Source organism: Lissotriton vulgaris, chromosome 3_1, assembly GCF_964263255.1.
Source record: "Lissotriton vulgaris chromosome 3_1, aLisVul1.2, whole genome shotgun sequence".
Lineage (NCBI taxonomy): Eukaryota > Metazoa > Chordata > Amphibia > Caudata > Salamandridae > Lissotriton > Lissotriton vulgaris.
This window is the reverse complement of record NC_141689.1, coordinates 425012880-425031877: the sequence shown is the minus strand read 5'-3', so window position 1 is coordinate 425031877 and position 18998 is coordinate 425012880. Positions and strand designations below refer to the sequence as shown.

Genomic DNA, 18998 nt, shown 5'->3' with positions numbered 1-18998 from the left:
GAATCTATTAAAGACACCAATACTGGAGAACCACAGTTTACAGTTAAGTAACGTTTGTTCTTCTCCAGTATTAGGATGACTTTCATAGATTCACATGCTTGAATAAGAATAGAAAGCAGTACACCAACACATGAGTAATAAAAGGCAATAAGAAAAAATGCAAACAAATAAATTCACATATGAACATTGCATATATAGGAAAGAACGTTTTATGACAGAGGCGGGAAGCAACAGAGGCTCACCTTCATCTGAAGAGATTTCGTAGCACCGCTTGACCCACAGCAGTGTCTGCAGCGTCCGCTGTCTCCAGACAGTAGTGCCTCGTGAACGTGTGCCTGCTGGACCACGTTGCCGCCCTGCAGATCTGAGGCACTCCAGCAAATAGGGTGGTAGAGGATGCAACTGCCCTCGTTGAGTGTGCTTACACCGGAGCAGAAAGAGGCTTGCCAGCCCGTTGATGGCAGAAGGAGATGGCAGAAGAAATCCATCGAGTAATGGATTGTTTAGTGACCGAATGTCCCTTGCGCATCTGTCCATAGGCCACAAAGAGCTGGTCTGATTTACGAAAGGCAGCAGTGCGTTGGATGTAGAATGTGAGGCAGTGCTTCAAGTCCAAAGAATGAAAAGAGCGCTCAGCGGGAGACTGAGGGTCTGGGAAAAAAGTCTCGAGAATGACAGGTTCATTAAGGTTGAAGTCAGAAGGAACCTTAGGAATAAATTTAGGATTCGTACGAAGTGTAACAGCGTCCCTTGAGAATTGAAGAAAAGGAGGCTGAATGGTGAAAGCTTGGATGTCGCTCACTCGCCTGGAGGATGTAAGTGCGAGGAGGAGGGAAACTTTCCAATTAAGGAATTTTAATCCCGCCGAATGAATAGGTTCGAAAGGAGGTTTGAGGAGCTGCGATAAGACCAGATTCAAACGCCAAGCAGGTGGTGGACGCGGGATAGGTGGAAACATCCGGAACAGGCCCTTAAAGAACAGACAAATGATCCGAGAGGAGTACAGGGATGTGGAACCATTGTGGCGAAAGCGGGAAATCGCGGCCAGGAAGACTTTAAGAGTGGAATGCGAAAGACCTGACTTTTCCAAAAGGAGGAAAAAAGGCAAGATTTGCTCAGGTGTGGTGAGCAGAGGATCAACCTTCTCCTTGTGGCACCAAACACAAAACTGTTTCCATTTCAGTTTATAGGTTTTGACTGTGGAAGGAGCGCGTGCAAGCACCCCTCTTCACTCGGGAGCGATATTCAGATGTGCAAACTCATTGTGCTCAGGTTCCAAGCGTGAAGCTTGAGAGTCGCTGGATCCGGGTGGCAAATCTGGCCCTGGCTCATGGTGACAAGATGAGGCAGGGGACGAAGAAGAATCCGATCGCACAGGGAAAACAGAAGATCCATGAACCACGGGCGACGCGGCCACCTGGGTGCAATCAATAGGATGTGACATGGTTGAAGCCTCATCTTGTGCAGAAGACGTGGTATCAGAGGGATTGGGGGAAAAGCGTAAGCAAATTCGTTCGACCAGTTGATCGAAAACGCATTCCCGCTCAATCCGTTGTGGGGATGCAGACTTGCGAAGCGTAGGCATTTGCGGTTGACTGGAGTCACAAACTGATCCAGCTCCGGCTGGCCCCACAAGCGAAACACATACTCGAGAGTCGGTTGATGGAGTTCCCACTCGTGATTGTCCGTAGTCGATCTGCTGCAAGGGCGTTGGAGGCACCCGGTACGTGAACTGCTGTTAGCTGGACTCGATGGTGAATCGCCCATTCCTAGATCTGTTGTGCCGGTCTGGATAGCAGAAGAGATCTCGTACCCCCTTGCTTGTTGAGTTACTGCATACTGGTGGTGTTGTCCGAACGCACCAGCAGTGACTCCCCTTCCACCAGCAGCCGGAAAGATTTTAGGGCGAGAAAGATAGCCAAGAATTCCAGGCGATTTATGTGCCATTTGCATTGATCTGCCGTCCATTTGCCTTTGACTGACAACCCTTCGAGGTGTGCACCCTGTAGGAGAGTAGGGTCTGCAATCCTTAGTCACCCCAGATGATTTTTGCTTTTTGCTTCACAGGTTTACGACTTTCCCTGGCTGTGGGCCTGCTAATCAGACCCACAGACTAGCTGTTCTCGCTCTAAATTGACATACATGTACTTTAGGTGCATTTACCAATTGGTATTGGGTCACTCTTGTAAGTCCTTGTACAGTGTACCATAGGTACCCAGGGCATAAGTGTACCCAAGGCCTACCAGGGGCTGAAGCATGTATTGTGCCACCCCTGGCTGGCCATCTAAACAGACACAACTGGCTGGTAACACAGCTGGGGCAAGGTGGTGTAATCACCCTTTGCTTTAGATATAGTATGCCTATATCTAACCCTAAAATGGACACATATACCCCTATAAGTCACTCCTATGGCAGGCCTTATCAATCCTGAAGGCAGAGTGCTTGGAATTATATGAGATGGTGCTCTAGCATGAGCTGAGCCTGTCTGCAGCTTTCGGAACCATGTCCTTATAGCTGTTCCATGATAACGCTACACCATATACTCTTATGTGAATTATAATCCTCGAGGTTATTGCTAACTTTGGCATAGTATTATCAAAACATGTCGAGTAAGGTGTCATACGAATTGGAATACTACCCCCTCGTCAGTTCTGGCGACGAGGGTAGCATTCCACCCCTTTAGAGGGACACAACATGTATGTAATTAGAACTCCGGTTAAAGTTAACCCGAGCCTCAACATCACAAAATGGATGCTGCTGCCACAGACACAAGTCTGACCTCATGTTGCTGGGAGTCCTTCCAGCAACGGAGGCCTGGACAAGGGATTTCTTGCCTGGGGAGGTGCCAGCAACACCCCAGACAGGACTTTGTGTATCCAGATAGGCAGGGCTGAAAGGAATGAGACATGCCTATGCACACAAGGTGTCCCTGTGCATACCCCGGTTCAAACCAGTTGCTGGGGCACTCCAGCCCCAGCTCTGGCGCGAAACCGGGAAAAGGATAGGGGGTGTAACCACCCCCCTTCCTGGTCCCACCCATGGGAGGGACCTAGTCACAGTACAGCCCCTTTTAGCAGAATAAAGGTGTCGCTCGCTCTGAGGTTTCCAGTGTTTGAACTTTGCCCGTCGCTACAGGAGTAGTTTGCCAGTGTTCCAGCCCTTTCTGCCTTCGGTGTGAGGAGGAAACCACCAGCGAGGCCGCAGAGGAGGTGAGAGGCGCGGCCCCGGGACTGCAAGGATCAGCATTCAATACCATCAGCTGTCTCCTCTTCCCGCGTGAGCTGCGCCCCCTCCCAGTGCCACGCCCCCACCAAAGTGCTCTTTACCTCTCGCGGCCCCCGCTTCGCGGGAGCCGCTCGCTCTGAGGTTTCCAGTGTTTGAACTTTGCCCGTCGCTACAGGAGTAGCTTGCCAGTGTTCCAGCCCTTTCTGCCTTCGGTGTGAGGAGGAAACCACCAGCGAGGCCGCAGAGGAGGTGAGAGGCGCGGCCCCGGGACTGCGAGGTTCAGCATTCAATACCATCAACTGTCTCCTCTTCCCGCGTGAGCCGCGCCCCCTCCCAGTGCCACGCCCCCTCTCACCCAACAGGAACTTAAGCAAGGTCACTAACGCGCATTGCGGGACACGCGCGGGTCGCAGCCCGGGGCTAAGCCCGGGCAAAGGGCGGGACCTCTACGGCCCTCAGCGGCCAGAAGAGGCCGGGCCGGGCCACATCTCTGTCCTGTAGAACATCGCGAGACAAAGGTGAGGATTCTAAGTCTGTCTATTTTGCTCACAACCGGACACTACCCTATTGCCCTGCTATAAACATGAGGAAGGGCTTGAAAACCGGCAGAGTGCCTGTCCTTTGCTCCAAAACGAGACAAAAGGAATCTGTGCCGCCACCGGTCCCTACCCTCACAGCAATTGACATCTTGCTACAACAAACTATTGGGGCAGTATCTTCTGCTATAGCTAGTACCGAAAGGAGGTTATCTTTGCCGCCAACAATATTTCTGGCTGACACCCAAGTGGCGGCTGTCGATTCTGATCCTGTAGGTTTCCCACATGATGCTACTGACGACCTAGATATAAGCCTTGGAGTCACCGCCTCATTTGTTGATCTTCCATGTGGTCAGCCTCTAATTGAATCTCAGGGAAACCGTCAAAACCTGTCATCTGACCCAGCTCCCCTGAAGATAGATGGAATGGAAGTTAGTGTATCGTCAGAACTAGGGAATATAGGTCCTTCTAAGAACGAATCCAAGACTAAGAAAAAGCCTAAAAACATCACCAGGAACCATAACTTAGTGTCACCCGCCCCAAATTTTGCATCAGGCATACCATGTTGGGTTGAAAATATGGTAGCAGATTTAAAATCGGACCTGGAAGCATTGATAACGGCTCATATCAAGCCCTTAATGTCCAAAATTGATAGATTAACATCACTAATTAACACAAAATGGACTAATAAGGCAAGTGGAAATGTGCCCTTACAGATGAACGGGAAAACAAAAGAAGCGCCTCTGGGAAATACCACTAATACCAAATCTTCAAAAGATGTTATCACAAAGGCTAAAACCGTACCAGACAACTCAGGAGCAGCATCACAACAACTGCCCCAAAAGGGGGAAAAAGCTGTTGCACTTCCCCCAACTCCTAGTGTCACTGGCCCTACCCCGGAGTTACAAACAACCTCTGGACCCAAAAAAGCGTCCAACCAACCTGCAAAGGGCTCTAAAAGTCTGGATAGCAATTTGATACCAACTACCTCCCTAAACAAGACCCAAGAACCAAAAACAAGGCAGGCTCGTTTTAAGTCAATTAACTTGCCGCCGGAAGTCTCACCCTTTGTGGTTGTACTGACGGGTGTACCACCACTGAAGGAGGGTAGAAAAGAAACCTTTGTTGAATTAAAAAATAAGTGTGCTCAGTGGCTTCAGCTGCATAAACCACTACCCATTCATATGTGTGGTGAAATACTTGCAGTTAGAAGAGGAGAGTGGGTGGGCAGAAACATTAAGACCATAGCAGGAGATGTTGTAACTGTCAACTTTAGGGATACAGGGGTAGTGAATTATATATGTAATGCACCTAGCAGTGGACCAGCTACCCAAATCCATCCACTTCCTCTGTCCTTTTTCCCACCTATGCCACCAAGACAACACCCCCCTAGTTTCAGTCTCCCAATTAATAGAGGGTATACACATGCTCCACATCATACGATCCATCAATGGCAGCAACCATGGTTAGGACCACCTCCTCCATTTGACCCCTTTGTATCTCAGTTTGCCCATTGGAATAGATTCTGTGCCCTTGATGAGGTCGACTGACTTACCCTTGATGAAATCTCCTCCTCACATCTGGACATCAATAGGGGTGAGGATGAGGGTTCTCAAGTTACATCATACTCGATAAGCCCCAATCTTCCAACTATGATGGCTACTAGCCAGATCCAGGTAACATCCTCTGCTCCAGAGAGGGAATGTGCAGAACTTCAAAATCATAGTAACATTACTGGCACTAGAGGAGAAATCACCAAGGAGAAAATAAAAATCCTTAGTTGGAACCTCGCTGGGATCCATAGGAAACTGGGTCTGCCCGAGTGGAGTCCTTTGGTTGAAGCACATAAGATCTGCATGTTCCAGGAGACCTGGAGCACTGAACCACTCCACCGGGTTGGGTTTGTGACCTACTTTGTTCCAGCCGTGAAACCCAGGCATGGGAAGGGGCGCCCATCGGGGGGTCTTATTATCTGGGTAAGCATTTCCCTTAACTGCCGAATAACACCAAAGCAGATAAATAACCCAGATATTCTAGGTATTTTACTGGCCAACCCCTGCAGAGGTCTGTCTCTAGTTCTGTATAATGTCTACGCTAGAGGCACAAAAAATGAGTGCACCTCATCTGTAATATCTGATCTTGAGGTGCAACTTAGGGACCATAAGGAAGCTGATCACACCCTAGTAGCAGGTGATTTTAATTGCACCTACGAGCCACTTCCCTTGGACGGTATCCCTGACCTGGGTGAAGAAGATAGTAGATGGGGCATTCCCTTACTCTCGATCCCTCCGATTAAGCGTTGGTCTCGTAGTGCAGTGCAGTTAAATGCACTGACTTTAGAGTTTGGGCTAAGAGCCACTAATGGCCGTACATCTTCTGACCGGATGGGAGCTCCTACGTTCAACAGAGTTGGTCATACCTCGAGGATTGACTATATTCTGTTGGACTTGGGGCTTTGGAGTCTGGTCGAGGATATGGTAGTCATACCAACTGTGGAGAGAGACCATAATTCACTCTCCCTAATTATCTCGAACCCCTGGCCAATTGGCGCATCGTTAGCACCATCTAAATGCTTACATAAGGTTACTGTCTCCTCTTGTGGCAGACGCCTAAAGTGGAATAAGGTTGCCAGTAATCCTGATAAACTTTCTGGTATAGACGAGGTTCTTATGGCCTCACAAATAGAGCTTGATAACATCAACTTAGCCATGTCAGCGGACAAGGCAACACCCATTTTTGAAGCAGCTGTCAAGGATATAGGCGAAGCTTTCTGGGTAAAGGGCTCTGCAGGGAGGAATGTGTCCCAGCATGAAACTAAGGGAATACATGACTGGTATACCTCAGCATGCAGAAAAGCTAAGACCCGCCTAATCAAGGCCATTAAAGGTAAATCCCAACCCCAGATACAAATAGCCAGGAAAGAGCACAAGAAAACACTGGTTCAAGCAAAAAAAGGAGTGGGAAGAGGCCTATTGGTCTACCCTTAAAGAAGCTAGCTCCAAGAAAGATTCAAAATGCTTTTGGGACACCATAAGAGCTAGAAATAGGCCAGATAGTGACTTGATTACATGTAATATTCCAAGTCAGGCGTGGGTAAATCATTTTTCAAAGCTCTATACCCGCCAAGATGATCATCTTACTCCTATTGCTTCTAGTGTTCTGGAAGGGGGGGGGGTCGTAGCTCTACCACCGTTCCCTCCAATCTGGGACACCCATCCTAAAGACTTCGACTTTACAATTAAAGAAGTGCAATATGCAATAGGCACTATCATCCCTCAAAAGGCTGCTGGTCCGGACGGTATCCCCAGCGACCTTCTGAGATCTGATATCCCGAAATGGGGAAAATTGATCCACTCCCTACTGGTTGCCATCTGCAGGGGCGCCCCTATCCCCTCTTCGTGGAAAGGGGCGGAGGTGGTCCCTATTTATAAAAAAGGCCCCAGAGAAGATCCATCAAACTATAGGCCCATTAGCCTGTTCGACATTAGTCAAAAAGTAGTTGGCAAGGTCTTACTGGTCGGAATACTCGACTGGGTTGAAGAAAACAAAATCCTTTCTGACTACCAGGCGGGCTTTAGAGTGGGTACCGGGACAATAGAACAAGCTTTTCGTTTAATGATGGTGTATTGGAAAGTCGTGGTTATAGGCAAGGGCAGTCTTTATCTCGCGTTCATCGATTTAAAGACTGCCTTTGACCTTGTACCTAGGGAGACCCTCTGGAGTGTATTGGCTGATATGGGGCTGCCTCACTACTTACTATCACTACTCGTTAGGCTACACGAAAATGGCTTTGCCCAGATCAGGTTGGGCCCAGGGGGGGAAAAAACAAACAGTATTCCGGTTGAGAGAGGTGTCCGCCAGGGATGTGTGTTAGCTCCCACCCTCTTTTCCCTTTATATCAATGGGGTGGTTGAGCATCTCCGGGAACATCCTTCAGATGAACCATCCCTGGCTGGCGAACGCATACCTACCCTCCTCTTCGCGGATGATACGCTTTTAATATCAAAAACCCCAATGGGCCTTCAAAGGCTTCTAAATAACTTTCAATCCTTCTGCTCCAAACTAGGCCTGGTAATTAACACAAGCAAGACAAAATATCTTGTGCTGAATCCTCCCAAAAAACCAGTCCGCCCCCCTACCCTGAACGCTGAACCTCTGGAGAGGGTAGAAGTCTTTGACTATCTAGGTATTCGCCTTTCACACAAAATGGAATGGACCCCACACTTGGACAAAATGCTGCTAACTCACAAGAGAATAACAGGAGCTCTCCTGAAAGAACAACGCTCCTGTACAATAAGACCAATAGCTGCAGTCCTTGAGATCTATTCGGCCAAAGGGGTCAGTTCTGCTCTTTAAGGGGCAGAACTTTGGGGCTCATCCATTACAGACGATTTACCAAGATCAGAGAAGAAATTTTGCAGAGCGATTATGTCTCTCCCTCAGGGCACTCCCACGGTCCCGCTAATGCTAGACCTAGGTTGTCGCCCAATTGATGACCTTGCTAGATTCCGCCCACTTTTGCTATGGGCACGACTGTGGCGTGTGGAGGAACTTGGCAAATACGCGCAAGGTCTAGCAGAAATTATGTCATCACCAAGGTGGCATAAAATCAAATGGTTGAGAGACATGAAGACATTGTTATTAAATCTGGGCTTAAACGAAGCGTGGGTAAATAGATCCTCACCCCCGAAGCTAACTCTTAAGAAACTTTATTGGGACTGGATTTTGCTACAAAGGAACACTAGCACTACTATGGGCAGACTTACGGAGGACTTCTTGAAGTTTAAGGACCAACCAAAACGAGAAGTGTACCTTGATACCATCGAGAAACCCTTCGATAGGGCTCTGTACTTTAAATTTAGAGCAGGTACTCTACCTTTGTACTCCCTTACTTCACGTTGGAAATCCTCTGCACAGACTACAGAGTTCTGCCCAGCATGCCTAAATAAACCAGAGACAGTGGCACATTTTATGTTTGAATGTGGAGAGTATGCCCTTCATAGGAGGATTTGGCTTAAAAACTTATGCCGGCAGCTGGGCACTAGGAGCCATATGGCCGCAATTCGGATCTTAATGTCGGACAGTCGTGCCACCTATGCTTGCGCCCTAGCCAAATTCTTATCATGGGCCTGGTCCATTCGAACTAAAAGGCTAAAATCAATTGTTTAATTCTCTTTTTAAACCGACTGCCAAATGAATTGTTTCCCAAATTTGTAAAGTTTTTTCTTATTTAATTTTTTCATTGGGTTATACTTTAACTGTATGTCCATGATTGCTTGTTTTTAATCCAGTTGTGTTTGTGATTGATGTGCAGCTTTTATGATAACTTTTTATCGAAATAAAGCCTTTTTGAATTGAATAAAGGTAGGAGCTGGTCCCATTCCAAATGAGATTATCCTGAATTGAAACTACAAAGAAGAAACTCTGGACTTCGACGTTCTGCTCCACAGAAGACTGAAGAAATCTCCCTTGTGGCCAAGGAGTGACCACCCTGCATCTGCAGGCACCATCAAGCGTCCTAGCGGTTCACTTTGTCGTCCTTCCAGATGGAACCAGACCTCAGAGCTCGACGAAGACACGAAGACCCGGACTCCCAGACCTCTCCGACCTCTACCCACATCTGCAGCACAGCTGAGACACGTGTCTCAGACGAGATACGTGGGACCGGCCATCTTTGAAGAACTGCACTTCGCTTCCAGCACGACCTCTGAGGCACCCTCGAGAAAGTGCTTTGGGGATTGAGAAGCCCCAGCCCCGAGCAGCTCCTGCACTGAAGACCAGCCCTCCGCAATCCGAGAGATCTGCGTGGGGCCATTTTGCTTGATTGCTGCTCGACGCGTTGTCTGGTCACTTACCGGCTGGCTAGTGGCCTCCTAGACAACGATCCTTGAAATCCACACCGCTGGTCTAGTTGCTCCAGAGTGGCCCTTGCTTCCCTGCAAAGGAGAAGTACCCCGGACCCTGCTGGTCCGCACCAGACGCCTTTTCCACTCACCGCGTGTGTTGCCTTTGCTAAGGCCTGTTGACGCCAAATCCGGAACCAACACCGCCAACAGCGAGAGCCTGTGTGGGACAGCTCGTGCCTCCATCCTGGTCGAAGACACCACCTGGTCCACGTGGCTGCAGAGTCAAGCGTCCACTCTTCACCTGATCGCAACGACAGCATCTGGTTCCTTCCTGGTTCCACTCTAGTCACTGGCTAGTGACTGAACATTGTCCCCTCTGCTTTCAGGTCTTCATCTATCCACCCTTGGATTGCTCCGGACAGCTTCCTCCTGGTCGCCTGCAGCATCTTTCTTCAAGGCTCCATAGACTTCAACGCGGAAACCCGACACACTTTCACACCTATGTACCCGCAGCCCATAGGTGAGGTAACGAGAGCATTTTGGTGCTCAAGGGTAGATTGACTCTCCTAGTTTCCAGGTATCCTGTAGTTTTAGTCTCACCCAGCTTTTACTTACCTTTTCGTAATTTGTAGTGTCCATTGACTTTGTACCGCATCTCGCGTGCGAGTTCACACTCTGTACACGCGTCCCGTGGGCCTCCTGCTAATTACCATCTGCTCCTCATACCCATTTCAAGGAGCACTCTTCCAAGAAAAATCAACTGTCGACTGCACAGTAAACGAAGAACTTATTGTCTACGGCTTTTGTGTCACCATGAATCGGCGTCTTCCAAAAAGTAGACAATCAAGACGACGACAATAGCCACGTTGTCATAAAAAACTGTGATAACACAGACTTCGGTAACAACAAGACCGTCTTCAACAACGAGGATTTCCTCGTAGACCACTTCCCCCGCAGACGGCCACACCAAAAGCTGTTTCATCGACGAAGATTTCTCTCGGCATGTCATTAGCAGCACAGTTGACAGGGGGAAAAGACATTCTGCATATTCTCAGTAAGGGCACAAATCCTTCTCTGCCTCAGGAGTTTTCAAATATATCAGCATTGCCTACAGCACGCCTCCTCTACGGTCAGGAATCTTAGGATGAAGGTATAATTGGCCCTACATACAGCTCTTCACAATCAAGGGTAAAGTGTCAGGAATCAGAGGATGAAGAACAGAAGGTGATCAGTCAGCCTACCTTGAAGCCTACCTGCCACACTAATAGGGTGCATTCCGCTGTTCAACAATTTGATAAGTTTCAGGGGCATTATCCTTATGAGGAACACGAGGATGTGCAGAATACTGTTCAGGAACCTACCATTCATGTGTAATTACAGATTTACGCAGAATGCTAAATGAATATTACAAACATTTCCCTGATGCCAACTTAGATAAGCAGTCTCTACTGAGGATGGAAGTCCCAGACACTACTCCAGCTCTGCAGAGCATTCCTAGGCCTCAGAAATACAGAGTTAAACTGCCACTAATAGAACTTCCTGATACTTTCATGGACAGCGGTGACCAACAATTAGAAGAGGGTGAGCTCCAGACAGATTTCAATGCCCATGATGAGTGGGATGATTATATATATATTACACCAATGCCAGTGTCTCCTACCCCACCAGTGGCCGATCCGCCATGTATGCATATCAGCAGTTTCCATGACCTGCTTGAGAGAGAGTCTAAACTCTTTGATGTTCCTATGCCAGCTAAACAGAGTGCTTACTTTAGGATTGTAAAGAAGGAACGCAACATACCACTTGTGCTATCCCTATTGTGAATTTCATATGGCAGGAAGGCCTAAAATTAATTTAATTTAGACCCCAGCATCTGTGGCAGCGGTCATTATGAAATTTGACAAAAACTACAAGGCACCTGAGGGTTCTCCTAAATGGCTCACTGGTCAACCTCCGCCAGATTTGGTCCTCATGCAAGCCGGTCAGAGAAAACAAAAAATCATTCTTCGCCATGGAGGCTACATTGATCAGAGCCTCGAGTGCCATGGCTATTCCGGGGAGATATGACAGACATATGGTCTGACGTCTCATCCCTGTTGTAGTATCTCACTGAAGACAAGAAAAAGAGGAGAGATCCTGGAGGAAGGTGAAAAGGCATCTTCTGAAATCCTAGATGTGGCCATGGATACTTATTCCACAGATTTCAGACAGATGAACGGAGCGGCGGAATTGCGACGCCAAGTGTAGGAAAGTAGGATCTACTTTTATGGTTGCCCCACTTTTTGACTGGTGCTATGCTGTTTCTGACTAGTCTGATTGTGATCCTGCTAATAAGGACCCCAGTCTCTGTGCTTTCTCCCCTGAATTGGTATGGTAAGTACTTAGGCACATCTCATATTAAACAGTGGTGTACCCTTATAAGTCCCTAGTATATGATACTGAGGTATCCAGGGCATAGGTACACCGGGGATCCCATGGGCTAAAGCATGAATTATGCATCCCATAGGAGATAGCTCAAACTGTAACGACAGGCCTGCCACTGCAGCCTGTGTAAGCTGGTGCTAGCACCACTTACAGCAGATATAGGTTTCCCTACATCCAAGGTCACCACCCTTAAAACCTTTAAGTCACCCCTAAAGCAGGCCTTTCAATCCTGAAGGCAGGGTGCTCGGTTCTAAGCAGGGCACCCCTACAGCCTTCGGAGTTCATTATCCTGGGTTGTATGTGCACCAGCCATTACAATACATAGAGTGCCATGCGTCATTAAGCAATGACCCTCACTAAACTGGCTGTAACAAACTATGTCATGTTTGGTATCAAACATGTTGAAATCATACGCCCACACCGTAAACGGTGTGGCACACCATAAATGGTGTGGGAGGTATGATTCCATGCACTGTAAACCTCCTCTGGGAGGCCCTCAGTGCTCCCGATACCAGTTTTTTTAGACCTGGACTGCAAAACATGTCTGCTGCTGACCAGAAACCCAATTCTGCCCTACTGCTGCTGAGCCAAGCTCAAGCAGGGGAAGGCATAACAATAGGTATCCGGTCACAGGGAGGTGTGACCAGCTCCAAGACAGGGTTTAGTGTATTGAGGCCTAGGTGGGAGCGCTTGCCAGCACCACTCAGTCTGCTTGAAGGGCACATTTGGTGCCATCCTTGCATAGCCCAGTTCAATCCAGCTCAGGGAGCTATTGGCTCCGGCCCTGGTGCGAAATTGGACAAAGGACATGGGAGTAACCTCCCACTGTTCGAACCCTCCCCAGGGAGGGAACCCTGAAATGTCACAACACTTATCTTAGGGTACTTAAGGGCTTACCTGTAGGTGGGTCCCTAGATTCATTGTAGGTCAAGATTAATTTCAAGACACCACTTTTTCGACCATGTGGGCACTCTGGACTTCGCTCTGGGTATCGAGACTGCAACTGGGAAGACTCCAACTGCTGCTGGTGGTGGTCTCATCGCCCTGCTTGCCTGCTGCAAAGTCCTTACCTGTGCTTTATACAGGAACCTTCAAAGGCCTGAGGACATCCACGACATCTGAAAGAATCTACCCTGAAGTGAAGGAGTCACTTGTCTGCATCGGCAGGCACTGCAATAAAGCGGACTGGTCTGCTGATCCCATGGACCTCGAAAGACTCAGCAACACAGGTGGTGGTTCTTCACATCCCTCGAGGCCTGCTCTGTCCTCTCACCAATTTTGAGGAAAGTATCCCTCATCAGAGCCGCAGGGACCCAAACCCTCTGCATCACGTGGACTTGCGGTTGCAAGGGCTTGTTGGCTTACTTCCTCTAAGTTCTTTGTGCTTTAATTAGTCTCAACCTCAAGCATCGCCTGTGACCAACATCTTCGTCCTCACCACATCACTTGCACCGTGGGCCTGCATCTTTGGTGAGCTGCTCAAGGTCCTCTTACGACTCCAGCCTGTGAGTCCTCTTGAGGGTCTTCATTGATTTCTGAAGGCTCCCCGGATTGCTCAGGGCCTGCCCTGGCTCCCCTGCTTGTAGCAAGACACCTGGACCTTGCTGGTCCAGACACCTGGACCTTGCTGGTCCAGACACCGCACCTTCGCTTTCCACGCTGTTTACAGTTGCCAAAGTTTGTTGGTGCTCCTGACAGGGCAATGACCCCCAGACTCTCGACATCCGACGTGGGACAGCTTGTGAACAGCTCCTGGTCTCCCACAGCTGCTTCTAGTCCTCCCAGCTGCAGCTCCAAGGTCACAGTCAACTCTCCTGAAAACATTCGACATCGGTGGGCATTTGTCTTCCATGCTTCCTGGTAACTACTGAGTGGCATAGACTCTCTACCCTCTCCTTGCAGGTACTTCTCACCTTGAATCCACTTTTGAGATCCACAGGACACTTTCACCCTCCCAAGCTGCTGCATCTTTTGTAAGTCTCCCACTGATTTCGAAGGCGGTTTCCTATGCAACTTCACACCTATGCACCTGGCTTCCCTGGTGTAGGTATCCTGATTCCTAAGGTATCCACGGGTGGGGTGGCTCTCCAACCTTCTGTCTTCCAAAGGGATTATTCAGGGTCCACTGGGAAGGGTCCTTCTTCAAAATTGCAACTGTGACTTACCTGTTGACTTGTATGGAGTATAGGGCTTGTTCCCACACTGCACACAACCTCCGTGGGGTTCCTAGATACGCACCTTGGGTGGTTCCTTCGGTACCCAGCACTTCTGTGTCTTCTGGGTAAAGTCATGATTCGCATACCACTATTTTAGTATTGGATAGGTCTCCCCAAGGTGACCACTATGTAATCACGCTACTTACCTATTTTTATTGTTAAGTACTGTGTGCATAGTGTTTATCTCTGGGTAGGAGATATCTGCATGTGTTATTGTCTTATAATAAATACATATTTTTATAAATACACTTTGTGGTTGATTTTTGCTTAATCTATACTAAAAAGATTATGATCTGGTGAAACAAGCTGCTTACACTCCATCCACAGCTACCACTTAGAGAGCTTTCTAAGGTCGTTTAATACCAATAAAACCACCATAAGGGTTGTCTCGATTAGTGCAGGATGCCCACTTACATAAGTGTGCACCATATACTAAGCCAGCTTCTCATACCAAGGTTGGCTTAAAGCGACTACATTCCGCGACACTCTAGATGGAGAATTGGTGGTACAAATGGAGGCGCAAGAGGAGTAGGATAAGCAAGTTTGAACAAGGAGAGAGAGGCCTCAGTGTCTGATCTGCGTCCTCTGCTACTAGGGGACCTTTATGGTGAACATCTCTTGGAGAACAAAAATGTCCATTATGTATCCTTTTATGTTCCTGAAATTAATGGAGCAAAGAAACTTCCACTTAAGTTAACATTTCAAATTTTTTTGTTTTCACTTCCAAAATGTTCCTTCTATTTTCAAATTATGGAAGCAACAGCAAATTCTATACACAAATTACATTTGTTATAATAAAAAGGAATTTTCCCACAACACTATGCATTCATCTTTATAAAACATGGTTTGATAAATGTTGCGTTTATAGTGTCTAGATCTTAGACTGAATTTTTAACATTTTGGTTTAACTTCTGTACCTTGGGGAAAGAGGCACTTTTGGAAGTTAGTGGATAGCTATAACAACTCCAGAGTGGAGTGAGTTTTCTTCATGCAAGTAGAGGATAACTGGCCCTGTTACATAATCTTCATTACAATATATTACTCTTTGGGCTTAGCATATCTTTAAAAAGATAAATCTTTAAGCACTTTCATTAAAGGTAACCTATCTTTAATTATTCTACTAGTCATTGATTTTTCGACTGTGAACACTTCGTAATTTTACAGAAATCCAGCAAATGACCACAAGGTTTGAAAAACCTCTTTCTGTGTTAAGGTGTAAAACAAAATATGCATAGCAGGCTCCAGGGATCGAGATGACATACATCATTCTATGTGTCTGTTAAGTGTTCTAGAGTTTCAAATGGAACGTTAAACATTTAAACCTCCACAAAATAAGTTTATGTAAGATGTAGGTATGCAAGTGTGAATGTTATATTTATATAGCGCAAACCTAGCCAAATGCAGCATACCACTAAATTTGTTTAAAGGAAAGAATACTATCATCAATGGATTTGAGTGGTGCCTGGTTTGTGGGTGTGAAAAGCAACTTGCAAATGTACATCAGTGGGAAAATAACCAAAGTTTGAATCTTCCCTCCGCAAAACACCAATCAAGGAAACTTGGTTTGGAACATTAGGCTCTCTTATCCTATGATTACATTACAAAGGAGTGAAAACAGCCCCTCACCAGAGCAAGATTTGCCCTTAGAGAGCGAGCCTTCATGCGCCATGTCAATGCAGACTAAATTCTGAATGTTAAACATTATGATGCTACTGGGCCGAATTAACCTTTGAAGGACTCCAGTACTTTTAAAGTAAGATGTGTATAGAAAAAAGTCAAAATAACAGCAACAGAATTAAATCAACTTCAAAGGTGAAAAAAAAATTAACAATACGAAGGACCATTTGAGAATCAATAGAAGGGGTGAAAATGAAAAGATCTAAAAGCGGCCTAGTGCTGGAAGATATGTATAGAGGAGTGGAATTTAAACTGGAGAAAATACTTGTGCAGGACATTGAGAGGGGCTGACGGCCACAAAAAAAGCACATTGTCAACTTGTTTTTTTTTTCTAAGAGAAATGGCTACATTCAATGTATTTTTTTAATTATGTATTTATCATATCCTTAAAATACCATCTTTAAATGTTAAACATTTTCAACAAATATTCAAGGTATGACAGTATGCCTGCCGTTAGAATTTCAAAAGAAAACATTTTTCAAATATACGTACAGTTATTTTTAACTTGTCCAGAGTCTGAACCAACATCTTCATTTCTGCCCTTGTAGCCACCTATTAAAATAAATACTTTAAGTCTAAAAACAATAACTATTTAGGCATGACCATCTTAATATTCTACACAAATACTAAAACTTCAGGACTGGCTTTATGATTAGAAAACACACTGAAACCATTTGTACAGTGAAGAAAGTTTGATCTCTAAATACTACACCAAAAAGAGGTATTGTGTGCAGAGTCCAGTAGATCCTCAGAGGATTTACAGAGGCTAAAGTTAATAATAATGTTCTTTTGAGGTAGTGTGGATTAGTAGTTGGGCTTATCAGAGGGTACTGCTACATTTTGATGTACTCACAGAGGCAATAAAGGAGACACACTAAATGAATAAATCTGAGACCACATTCTAAAAATGAATACTTAGTTATATTTATTTTGTAGAACCACAGAACTTCGTCTCAGGTAAACAAGTGAAGGGTGCAAACGCGGGGTCAGGCACCCTATTCAAATAAATAGGGATTGCTGGAATCGGAAAAAGCTTCTTACAGGTAACATTGACTTAGGAGAATAGTCTCCAGTGGTTGAGACTAGCACTGGGCAAAGTCCAAAGCAGCACCACCAGCGGAAAACAAGAGTGGCTGAATGCAGGATGCTAACGTAGCGTTGGGTTCCCAATGCAAGTCAATGGAGAAAGGCCAAACCGAAAAAGGGCTGCAGGCTCAGGCAGCGAGAACCCAACAGCTGGAGAGGTCAGTTGCAATGCTCAGGAGCGTTGGGACACATACCAGGGCAGGTCGCGATGGAGGTGGTCTCCTCACAAAAGCGGCAGGAGACATCTAAGAGTCCGGCAGGGGTCATCCACTGGTTTGCTTGGGCTCTGGAGCACTGGGGAATCTTGTTCGTGCCGGTGGGCCTCTTCAACTTGGGCTGGAGGTGTTGTTGCAGAGGTGGAACCGGGTGTCCGGTTTCATGGTTTTCAGGTCACAAAGGGCTTGCGTGGAGGTTGTTCTTTTTAAACAGTTCCGCTGTTCTCAGGAGGTCTTGATCTTTGTTGGAGGAAGGCATGTTAGACCTGTCTGGCTTTTTGGCGAAGTCCCTCCTAATTTTTATTTATTTTGTCCCCTTTTTGCCCCTCATACCCTTATTAATTTTTGTGTCTACTGACTTTTTGTAGGTGTTGGCCAGGGGGATAGGTGTTCTCTCTCCCCCTCATAGTCTTTTACCTCAGGCCCAGAGGCCTGTTCTGACAGGAAAGTTGGCACCACCTAAAATGGTGGCCACCAACTGCCCCAACTGTCACCAACAGAACTTGGCCATAGCCTAACATAGGGCATTCCAGAACCTTCTGGTCCATTCTGGACCACTGAAGGGCAGCCTATATAAGGCGGAATGCTGGACAGCCATTTTGTCTGTCAGTGAGGAGCAGCTAGAGTGAAGGCTGAGGTCCAGTGGGGGTAGGATTCTGAAGGGTGGTTTCCTCTACAAGAGTAGCCCTCTGTCAAGGTTTTCCCACCTCCTTTGTCCTGTTGTCCTAGCCAAGTTAGCTCATCCTGCTGATCCTGGACAGATAGGTGAAGGGGTTAACTCTAGTAGTCCTGGGAGCTGAGCTGAGAGTTCCCCTGTGCCCCTAGTCTGCCCAGTAAGGAGGAATAGGGGGTTGGTGCTAAGAAAGTACAACCTGGCTTTATCCTGAAGGAGCCCCCCCTCCCCCCCTCTTCGTTTTGGTGAAGAAAGGGAATAAATTAATTGAACAACTGACAGCATTCCCTACCATTGACTGGTCCTGTGGCGTGTGGCCAAACCCTCTGCCTGCTGAGTAGAAGGTGTGAGGTGAACTGTGACCTTGTTAACACCGATCGCGCTCTGGGCCAGCACCCTCCCGGGATCCACTGAGCCTGGGAAGCCTGGCGAGGCTTCCCTCTGTGAGCGGGACCCCAGGGGCGCCGATCGCGTTGGAATCGCGTTGCCGGTAGCGACCTTGTCCTGAAGGAACTGGAGGAGTTGCTGCGCACGCCCCGTCTGTGCAGCTATCCCCGGAAGGAGGGGCCGTGAGGTGAGCAGGCCCGAGCGTGTAGCGTCTCTCCCTGGAGCAGGACCCGTGGGAGGCGGCCTCGGCGAAAGCGCTTCCGCGCCTGCCCGCCGGAGAAGCGGCTGCGGAGACCAGCGCTGAGAAGAGGCGCCGGAGTGTTCTGTGGCTGACTGAGGAGTCGGCGCGCTCCTTTCTGCTCGAGCGCCGCGTTGAGGAGCCGGCCTGGGCAGGGAGGAAGAGGTAGAAAGGTACCGGCAGGGATCTGGGGGTTTGTGGTGCCGCCCTGTCCATTTCCAGCGCGAGTGCAGCGCAAAGGAGTCGGCCTGAGGCGAGGGAGAGCCTCTTCAGCCTTGGTTCCCCGGGCCCTCGCGCCTGTTAACCCTCTGCAGCTGGTGCAGAACTATCCAACAGTCACAAGTAAGGAGAAAGCGTGGGGGATTGGCTTCCACAGGTTATTGGATAAATTAAGACTCTGACTCTGGGAGTACAGCGTCTATGAGGAATCCCTGTCAGGGTTCATTCTAATGACAACATTCCTATAGAAAGGTGT

At 47.6% G+C, this 18998-nt stretch overlaps 1 protein-coding gene across 4 annotated transcripts in view; it reads right to left on the bottom strand.

Annotated features, from left to right (window-relative positions):
- DDX4 (DEAD-box helicase 4) overlaps positions 1 to 18998 on the bottom strand; it is a 1777277-nt gene that overhangs the window by 966749 nt on the left and 791530 nt on the right. For all 4 annotated transcript variants that reach the window (XM_086960639.1, XM_086960640.1, XM_086960641.1 and 1 more), the window contains one exon: positions 16417 to 16476. In XM_086960639.1, coding sequence (XP_086816765.1) covers positions 16417 to 16476 — 60 coding nt within the window. The remainder of the gene's footprint in view (positions 1 to 16416; positions 16477 to 18998) is intronic.